Genomic DNA, 10,620 nt, shown 5'->3' with positions numbered 1-10,620 from the left:
CCGGCCACGGCCAGTCAGCAAGTCCCTTGCTACCTAGCTATACTGCATCATATATAATCCATTCACGTACAGTGACAACGACAACGGGCAGTTCAGTTCTTCCTACGTGTGCAATGCAAAAAGCATGCACGTACACCGTCTGCATGTACGTTTCATGTTTCTGCCGTGGGCTGCCATGCATATCGATTACTCGACCACGCTATTTATATATTATCTTATTTATTTATTTAAAAACAGGAAAAGAAAAAGAAACACGAGGCAATGCGGTACAACAAAGAGGTCCATGTGGCTCTACTGAGCGGGCCGCTAGAAACAAACCAGCCCACGGACTGGCTGCGCGAAACGCCTCCGCTCGGGCCCCCTCCTGAGATGCGAGTGCGACTGCGAGAGGGCGCGGCGCGGAGCCGGAGCAGGAGGGTCGACGTTGCTTAGCACCACCTCGGAAGCGCAGTAACGGAAACACCAGCTTATATTCGCGAGCGCACTGGCCGCGTTGTCTCTTCGGAGACATCCGATAAAATTGGAACGATACAGAGAAGATTAGCATGGCCCCTGCGCAAGGATGACACGCACAAATCGAGAAATGGTCCAAATTTTTTTGAGAATTTGCGCGCCGGTCCCTACCTAGCTGCAGATAGGTCCTTCTGGTGCCTGGATGTTGTTACAAACAGGTCCTTGAGATTTTACGCGCTGGTCCCTGCCTGCTTACAGATAGGTCCTCCTGCTCCTTGGATGTGTTACAAACAGGTGATTCGGGCTTCCAGGCCTTTCCTTTGTTCTTGGCTGTGTTGTCGCCTCCTTACATATAGGTCCTTCGGGCCTGCAGGATTTTGTGCACAGCACAGCTAGCTTCTTGGAGGACGTCAGGATTAAATTTGTACTCCAACGTTTAACCTCTTGCTTTTTACAAACAGGTTGTGTTATGTTTTTTTTGTGTTATGTTTTTTTTTATAATATACATCAGACCTCGTTGTTGATTTGGTGCTCTCAGGCTTGTGTTCAATCGTCCTTCACTGCTTAATTACCATTTCTCCATGAATATCTTACACATGTATTAATCTCTTGGAACATTAATTATACACTAGTATATTGCCCGTGCTAACGCCACGGTGACGTTACGAAAAAATAAATCATCCTTAGACGATCATGCTTAGAAAAAAATTAATCATGCTTCGCGGAGGCCTCGACGACTGCAATCAGCAGGGAAGGCCTTAACGATGGCTGATTTCTCCTAAATTTTGGTGACTCCTCCATGACTCTGCAAAGATGATCATCGAGGTAGTCATTCGGTCATGAAACAACCATGCTTAGATTGCCAGACAAACATAAATTTTCTTGTCAAACATACATCATATTGTTGTACACTGAATTACAAGTGCTATATCTGATAAGAAAAGTGATAAGAGAAACCACACAATGCCCAAAGTTCATATACATAAGCTACTCCACTATGCATATAGCCAGAATGAGGCAACAAAAGCCTCCAACCTTCTTCAATGGTTTGATGTAATGACGGAAACCATGACCAATTATCTGTGACTTATCAAGAAATTAAGTTAAAGTGCTAGAAGCTCCAAATGCTCCATTTGACCAAATATGAGTAACCCAACAAGAAATTAAGTTAAAGTGTCCACAGCAAATCCAAAGTATACTTGGCTATCATACCATCAAATTGATCTATGATTTTTTTTTGTCTAAATTAAAAGTCAAATCAATAGCCACATTATTCAGAAAAAGTAATACATGTAACCCTGTTTGGTTGTAAAGTATTTTTTAAGTATCGGAGAAATACTTTGGTTTTACAAAATTCTTTTGTTTTTCAAAAGCTACTGAAATCAATATTCATTTTAGAACGCAAAGGTGCACTCTGAAAAGGCTATACAGAAAATTAAAAAATTAACTTTACCTGAAGAGGTTATGTAGTAGAAGACAAGAAAATAAAATCAAATTTACAACATACACGCACGACACGGGTCACACCTTTTCAGCCAATTCTCTCCTTCAATTGACTCAGTGTTTGTGGATGAAGCTGCAGCACAACTGGCATGCACCTTGATAATGTGGCTTGCTATTCGCTGTATTTTGAAGTTGCACTAGTCTCTCAGCTGCTAGAATAGAAAAGCTGTACAAAGAATTTTGTTTCATACCTTATCTTAGATCATACATTCTGATATCTTTGACGATAAAGATTAGATCAAATCGAGAAAGAATGGTCGTCTGAAGATCAATATTATCTTGTGCAGTCTGATGAGCAACAAAGGAAAAACTGTTAAACTAATTGTCTCCTGCAAGAACATTTACGCATCATCTAACTGATTCCTTCTAATATACCTGCAAGAACATTTAAATAAAAAATTATATATTAGTTGATGCCAAGATACTATAATAGCATCCTGCAGATACCAGGTACCAGCCTGACAGAAAGACTCAATAAGATGTATTTTACATCACATTCATAATCCATGTCTGTAATGGTTCTCCAGTTTATCCTACTCAAAGTAGCAAAGAACAGATTTAGCCAACCTAAAGGCTACTCAAGGGTTGTTGTATTACGTGTGTATTTGCTTTGTCTACTTAGCATGCTCTTAAAAGCAATACTACGTATCTGCATTAGGAAGTAGATTCCGAGCAACTTCATTCAGGAAGGACTCATTCAGGAGAAGTTAAAGTGCATATTCCTCTTATTGGATACACAAGAAAGAAAGAAAAAACGATCGCCACTAGGCTTGACACTATTCAGATATATCCTCGAAATCAGAAAAGAAACAGTCCCCACAGAAGACAAACACTGCCAAAACAATGACACATAGTCTACAAACTGAGAATGGGTTCACACCTTGCAATCATTTGCACACGCACCTTGACAAACTATTACTGGTTAGAACTTGGAGCCAAAAAATTTTAACAAATCCAATTCCAAGATTTTGAGCCAACCACCAAAGACCCAGTCACTAAGGCTTTGTTTAAATCCAGGGTGTAAAGTTTTGAGCTATCACATCGGATGTCACATGGGAGTGTCGCTTGGGGTGTTCGGATACTAATAAAAAAACAAATTATAGAATCCGTCAGTAATCCACGAGACGAATTTATTAAGTCTAATTAATCCGCCATTAGCACATGCGTTACTGTAGCGCCACATTGTCAAATCATAGACTAATTATGCTTAAAAGATTCGTCTTGCAAATTAGTCGCGAACTGTGCAATTAGTTATTTTTTTAGTATATATTTAATACTCCATGCATGTCAAAACATTTGATGGGATAGGAAGTAAACTTTAGGGGAGGAACTAAACAAGGCCTAAATAACAAAAAGTTGGCGAGAAGGAACCTGCTACCAGAAAGAATGCTCGCATACCCCAGAGCGTGTGTGCTTGTTGTGGCAGGCATTCACCACCTTGTCAGCTTCCTCCCTTGACGGGCATATGACGAAGCAGCACCCTGCATTACGTTCAGAGAATGTAAAACTGAGTGAAATCGAGAAGCAGATGGGAAAAATGAGGGAAACGCATTCAGGCAAGAAGTACCACCTGCTAGTCAATAAATCGAACACCTTGACCGCGAACGGGCAGCCATGCTCTGGCAGCCAAGCACACGACGGGGAAGTCATCAGCTCACAAGGAAAGAACAGAAGCCTAGCAAGACAAGATCGAGGAGGCGTGATATGGGGAGGGGAACGAACCTGAAGAGGTGGTGGCCCCGCGCGGCCTTGCCCGGTGGCGGCCCCGCGCGACCTCGCACGGCGCCGGCCCTCGCAGCCTGGAGATGAGGAACGTGGTCCCCCTGGTGCCCTGCTCCTCCTCCATGAGTATCTCCTCGACGAACGCCCTGCCAAGGCACATGTCCTCCTCCACGGCCTGTCCTCGTCGTCGTCGTCGTCGCCGTGCGTTCCAGGTCCCGGCCCCGGCCCCCGCCCCCTCCTCCATCTCCGCAGCGATGCAGTGGCCTCGGACCAGGGCGTCGAGGTCAGCTCGCGACGGTCACGGCCGGCTTGGTCTGGCGGATCCGGGAGGAGGCGGCCGGCCTGCGTGATCCCTGCTCGCCTCCTGATCCTGGCGTTTCTTTTTCGTTTTTTTTATTTCGTGTTCGCAGACTTCGAACCCTGTTCGCGACGGGGTGTGTGCGTGGGGAACGTTTGAAGCCGCGCGTGCGTGGGCAGAGGGCGCGCGGGTGAGAAGCCTCGCATCAAACTTTCCAACATCAGCTATTGGATTGGATTAGGATGTTTTTTAATCCTTATTTTAATGGAGATGATTCGCTACGTGCATTTTTTTGATGTATAACGGTCGAAGGCTTTCAGTGGGGATGTTTTTCTAAGAAGACTTATAATTTTGATTGGTACTATAGTAGAGATAACTATTATACATGAAGGATAATTATATAGTTCATATGACGATTGTTTGGAAAAAAACCATTAGTTGATGTAATGTTATGAGGGATAGTAGAATAATTCAAAATTGAACGAAAAGATTAAAATGACCTAGTAATAGTCACCGGCTCTAGACGTATAGGTCTTGCTCGGTATTCCAGACTCAAATGTTATATCTACTTAGTGTTCAGTGCTAATACATCGATCATGCATGAAAGTTAACGCTATGGTCTTGAATTGATCCATGATCCCCTAGCTAGGCCTAGGTGGTAGTCACTAGGAGTCAGGAGAGCAGTAGTTTGCAGACACCTGATAGCAAACTACAGCAATAGTAGTGATGGCTGATAATAGCTGATATATCACAAATGTTTGTACAGGGTCGTCCATCCCATCCGCAACTTGTCTTACTAGGCCTGCGTAGCGGACAGGTCTAATAGACGTGCTCACCTATGCTTACTTCTACCTCCAAAATCTTTCCCTACTCGCCTTGCATTGGTGTTGCGGCCTCACTGCGCATCTGTCCGTCCCACTCCACCCTGCCACGCCCCCTTCCCCCACCGTGGCTTGCCCTCCGCCACGCCATACCCTTCCCCCCATCGCGCCGCACCCCATCACTGGCTGCGCCACACCCCAATCCCCACGAGCGGACAACGCTAGATGATTACGGCCGAGCAGCAGTAGCGCTGGAATTGCAGTAGCCCTGCTGCGCCAACGGGCGCGAGCTTGGGCAGTGAGCAGTTGTTGGAGAATGGCAGGAGGAGCGATGGGCCATGCCGAGAGCGTGGAGCGATGTCCCTTGACCCGAGCTTGTTGGCTACCGCAGTTCCACACCAAGTAGATCGTGCCCACCAGCGACGTCGTGTTTCAAGTGTTTTAGGCTTTTCAAGCTTATGTTTCAAGTGTGAAAGGATCAAGATGCCTAAGAGGGGGTGAATTGGACTAATTCTAAAAATCTTTACAATAATTAAATCCTATACTTAGCCCACTTCACCCCTTATGCCTAGAAAGTGTTTCTAATGTTCTACCGCACAAAAGTTTTACACCCTAAGTTCCAATCCTACTCTAGCATGGTAATTCTATGAATGTAAAGACAAGAATTGAATTGCTCAAAGTAAAGTGAGAAGGAGGAACGCGGCGATGTTTTGTCGAGGTATCGGAGAGTCGCCACTCCCCACTAGTCCTCGTTGGAGCACCCGCGCAAGGGTGTAGCTCCCCATTGATCCGCGCAAGGATCAAGTGCTCACTACGGGTTGATTCTTCGACACTTCGTCGCGGTGAATCACCCACAACTGCTCATAACTTGAATTGAGTCACCCACAAGCTCCGTCGGATGATCACCAAGCTCATAATCACAACCAAGCTGTCTAGGTGATGGCGATCACCAAAAGTAACAAGCACAAACTCTCATTTGACCACGACAAGCCTAATGAGAATGGTGGATGCACATTTTGCTACTCTTGCTTTCACTAATGAGGCCTCTCTATTGGATTCTTAAATCTCAATCACCTTACTAGGACCTTACTCTTCTTGACACTCTCAAGGGTGTTTTCTCAGCTGTTGAAATGAACAAAAGTCATCCCTCAAGTGAATAGAGGAAGTATTTATACACCCTTATTGAAAACGAACCGTTATGTGCCTCTATGGGGTGACCAGACACTCCGATCAAGATGACCGGATGCTTCGGTCAGTTCTTCCCGCCACCGAGCACTTAAGTTGTGACCGGACACTGACCAACGTCCGGTCAGCACTGACCGAACGCGTCCGGTCACAAAAACTGCCCCCTAGAACCTTACTGATGTTGACCGAACTCTGGAACCCAACGTCCGGTCAGTAGCGGGAACCTGACTAGCGTCTAATCAGCACTAACCGGACACGTCCAATCAGGATTCTCCTTCTTTGGGGCCTTACTAGAGTTGACCGGGCTTTGGCACCCAGCGTTCGGTCATATTTCACTCAGCGTCCGGTCGCATTCAGACGACTTCACCTTGATCAAATGAACTGATCAGACTCTGCGCTAGCGTCCGGTCAACATTTGACCATCCATTCACTTCCAACTCGCAATCATATGTGAATGAAGTTTGCTCCAATTGATCTAAGGGCTACTTTGGAGCTACCTAGTGCTAGATTTGATAAGTATGCACCACACCTAACCCACTAGACTCACCTAGGTCAAGCTATCCGTCCATACCCCCTTAATAGTATGACCAAAGGAAAAACAAAGTTCTAAACTACTCTAAGTGTCTCTTCAACACCAAACGACACTTAGAACTAGTCCATCCTTAACCTTGTTGTCCATCCTTTGAAAACCGAAACGATTTCCATCGTATGGGCATGACAACCATGATTGCCCAATTAATTGTCATTACCATGACCTAACATAATTGTATCTGCAAAACACATGTTAGTCACAGTAATCTTATATTGTCATTAATCACCGAAACCCAACTAGAGGCCTAGATACTTTCAATCTCTCCCTTTTTGGTGATTGATGACAATACAACCTTGAGTATATAAAAGAGATAAGGTTTTCAACATGCCTGATTCATATAAGCTTTTGACAATAAGAATAAAAGAGTTAGGCATGCTTATATGACCCAAGCCAATATGATATACTCAATAAATATGAAATAAGCATGAGTACAAGAAATAAAGCCCATTTGCATCGGAGTAAAATACGGAAGCAAAGCAAATAAGCATAACCAAGTGACATGACATATAAATAATTCAAGTAGAGAGCACACATGTCACATATCACATCAATATCATGATCACATTAATATCACGATTATGATCACACTTATGTAGCTCAATGCATAATAGTAAACATGAATGCATAAAAATGTATCACACATAAAAAGCCAAATACAGATAAGCTCCCCTAGATATATCGCTCGCTCCTCCTAAGTCTATCATACTCGATCCATCTCCCCCTTTGGCGTCAAACACCAAAACCTAAGGGTCGGTCGGTGGGGCTATAGCGGATGAGTCAAGCGTTGAGGTGCGATGAGCGATCTAGAACTGTGTAGCAGCATCATCTGATCCTGAGCTCTGTGTAGTCTGACCCTCTATGGCTGGAAGCGATGCTAAAGCGGTCTGGGTTGGAGCAGGGACTGGTGTAGCCTGTGACTCTGTAGGTATCACTGAAGCAGGCGGCTCTGATGATGCAACTAAAGAAGGGAGCGTCTCTGTAGTCCCAGTGATAGGAGCAACTATGGAAGAACTAGAGACATGTAGATCTAGCAGAGTAGGCTACCCTATCAACTCACTGAATATCGCACCAAGGCTCCTAGAGACTGGGGTATCTGGCATAAGAAACAACGAACTCTAAGCTGGTGTGAAGCCCGTATGAAGAGGTGTGAACTGCGGGGCTGTCACTAGCGAGGCAAACCACTAGGACACCTGCTCTATAGGTGAAGAAAACTATATCACTGGTTGTCCCTGACTCTGAAGCCCACTGAGCTATAAAGCTGGTGTCATAGAAGTGGTGGCAGGCTGGACGATCTGGGGTGAAGGCTGTGGTGGTGGAGCCCCAATAACAGTAACTACATGCTGCATAAATCTAAGTAACTGCTACTACATGAGGAGTTGCTGCTATTGCATGGGCTACTACTGCTAGATAGCCTGCTGCTGGTGCTGGAACTCATCCTCTCTGGCCTGAACTGTGCAAATGTAGCACGCTCATCCCTCCTCGGCGGGAACCAATCCTTGAATGGCACAAATCTGAGCTACTGAACCTGCTTGGCTGTGGCGGCCCTCAAATCCAAGTAAGTCACTAGAGACAGACCCTATGGTCTAGGAGATAGACGAGAACCCCTCCGCATTGTCTCTGCCCTCGGTGTCACCTGGGTGCGAGTACGACCAGAGCGGTGTAACTGTGGCTGAGGTGCCTGCTTTGTCTCCTCAGTCTGCTCTGCCTACTATGTCTGCTCTATCTACTGCTGTGGCTCCCCCTGAGGCTGAGTCTCCTCCATAGCAACACGGTGTCCCTCAAGCATGATAGTCCTAGCTGGACTACTATGACGATGCTCAACCTGCTCAATAGCTGCCCTATATGCTGGTGAAAGCTGATCTACAATCTGGATTCCACTCCTAGCACCTCCTCTCTCTACAGGCTCTACGGCAGCTGCCACTACTATTGCTCTCGCTATATCAGCATCTGCATACTTCCGCTTCTTCGACGTAATCTTCTTTGTTGCCTTGCCTTTCACATCAGTAGGCAAGCGAGGTGGGGGCCATGGATCCTCATCACTGGGACCACCTCTGGTGTTCTTGACACGAGCCATCTGGAACGATCTGCTGCCTCGGACAAGAAACAACTATCACTGACACTCTCAAGGCTTAGCCTCGATCCGTACTCACGAGCTTGGCTCCGAGTTGACTGACAACTACTAAAGTGACCTCAAAAACACCGACTCGCTGCACGTTAGAATAGATCGAATAAATGAATAATTACAATATATCTAGAGATACGAAACCCTAAGAAGCAAGCAATAGGTACGAAATTAGAGACGATGGCGTGCTACCTGATGAACTGGTGACCGAAGAGAATAGAAACGGATCACGGGCACCACTAAATCGACAATTAGGGTTCTAGCGACGCGCAGTGACAGCCGAGAAGATGCAGGGTAGTGGATTAGGGCACGACGGTGTTGTGGAGCAGAGGCATGGACACGGGAGTAGCATAGGCACGGTGGCCCAGGATGCGATGGCAGTGCTGGCATGGCTGTGTGACACAGCGGCGTGGGCAAGAAGCGGTGCTGGCGTGGATTCGGCGGCTAGGGCACATATTTGGTGATGTTGGTGCGGGCAGTTGTGATGCGGGCTTAGGTCACGACGATACGGCGATTGGGTTATATGGGGTCCTCGTGATGGAATAGAAAAGGAAACAGAAAAGAGTTCAGATCTCGTACATTTACTATTGACCGGACGCTTTGGTGGCAACGACTAGACGCTGACACCTAGAGTCCGATCGACTCTAGAGAGGTCCAAATCCCCTTAAGTCGTGACCGGACGCGTCTGATCCCAACTGATCGAACGCAGCCAGAGTTCGGTCGATCCTATCTTCGTCTTCTTCGCTTGACCAGACATAGGATCACCTTCTGATCGGACGCAGGGAGAATACTATTACAGTGTCTGGTCACTCCTTTGTAGTAATGGTTCACCTCCTGTGAACTGACCGGACGCTGGACATCAGAGTCCGGTGCAGCGTTCGGTCACTCTTTTTCAGCAGATCTTTAAAGTTCCTTCGTGATGCCTGTTCCCAATCAAGTCCTAACTTCAATAAGACCTAAATAAACACCAATTGGGACTGATGTGAGTGACGTCTCTCAAACTCTCAAAATTTTCAAAATATTTTGTCTTAGGTTATAATTCTTTTTAAGAAAATAGGCAATAAAAGGGTAATTGAAGAAAAACGGCAAAACAACATTCATGCATATGCAATGCAATACTTGAAAGTAATTCTAGTTGCTTGTCAAGTTTGATCCAACGTTAAGCTTCTTCACACGCTTTTCGGCGGTTATCTTAACCATGTTAGACAAGCCCTAAATGCATTACCAAAAGTTAAACTTGTGGTATGTTATAATGCAATGCAAGGGACAACACAAGCTCATTTTCTAGTGATGTTGCTAAAATCAAGCACATTGAGCTCATTCCTCAACCGACAAAAAGTTGCCTCATCTAGCGGTTTAGTGAAGATATCCGCTAATTGATCCTCGGTCCTTACACCTTCTAGTGAAATATCATTCTTAGCAATATGATCTCTAAGAAAGTGATAGCAGATATCTATGTGCTTGGTGCGAGAGTGTTGAATCGGATTATTAGCAAGTTTTACTGCACTCTCATTATCACACAAAAGAGGTACCTTTTCTAGAACTACACCATAGTCTAGCAAAGTTTGCTTCATGTAAAGTATTTGTGCACAACAAGCCCCCACGGCAATATCTTTTGCTTCAGTGGTAGACAAAGCCACACTATTTTATTTCTTGGAGGACCAAGACACAAGTGATCTACCAAGCAAATGGCACCCTCTGAATGTGTTTTTTCAATTAACTTTGCAACCGACATAATCTGAATCGGAATAGCCAACTAATTCAAATCTAGCTCCTTTAGAATACTAAAGGCCAATGCTTGGTGTGTGCTTAAGGTACCTAAGGATTCTTTTAACGGCAATCAAATGAGCTTCCTTAGGATTAGCTTGAAATCTAGCACACATACACATACTAAACATGATGTCAGACCTAAATGCAGTTAAAT

At 45.2% G+C, this 10,620-nt stretch overlaps 1 protein-coding gene and 1 non-coding gene across 8 annotated transcripts; one reads left to right on the top strand and one right to left on the bottom strand.

Annotated features, from left to right (window-relative positions):
- The first annotated feature begins 495 nt into the window (after nt 1–495).
- LOC136547721 (U6 spliceosomal RNA) lies at nt 496–598 on the top strand. The gene has a single exon (XR_010781682.1). It is a non-coding gene; the product is annotated as a U6 spliceosomal RNA (small nuclear RNA).
- A 405-nt stretch (nt 599–1,003) lies between these two features.
- Nucleotides 1,004–4,123, bottom strand: LOC136547423 (uncharacterized). 7 transcript variants are annotated; one of them, XR_010781561.1, is made up of 6 exons: nt 3,679–4,123; nt 3,527–3,575; nt 3,355–3,437; nt 2,148–2,331; nt 1,981–2,075; nt 1,004–1,258 (listed from the first exon to the last, which is right to left on the bottom strand). XR_010781561.1 is itself a non-coding variant. In XM_066539372.1 (4 exons), the coding sequence occupies exons 1-3, from the start codon at nt 3,920–3,922 to the stop codon at nt 3,398–3,400; spliced, it is 333 nt and encodes a 110-aa protein (XP_066395469.1). In that variant the 5' UTR covers nt 3,923–4,123; the 3' UTR covers nt 1,004–2,331; nt 3,355–3,397. The 7 variants fall into 7 exon arrangements, 1 of the variants encoding a protein (XP_066395469.1); XR_010781562.1 differs by having other exon boundaries at nt 1,004–2,075; nt 2,148–2,244; nt 3,328–3,437; XR_010781559.1 differs by having other exon boundaries at nt 1,981–2,331.
- Nucleotides 4,124–10,620: the final 6,497 nt, after the last annotated feature.

The sequence above is a fragment of the Miscanthus floridulus genome, chromosome 3 (assembly GCF_019320115.1).
Source record: "Miscanthus floridulus cultivar M001 chromosome 3, ASM1932011v1, whole genome shotgun sequence".
In the NCBI taxonomy this organism is placed as follows: Eukaryota; Viridiplantae; Streptophyta; class Magnoliopsida; order Poales; family Poaceae; genus Miscanthus; species Miscanthus floridulus.
This window is presented reverse-complemented; position numbering and strand designations above follow the sequence as displayed.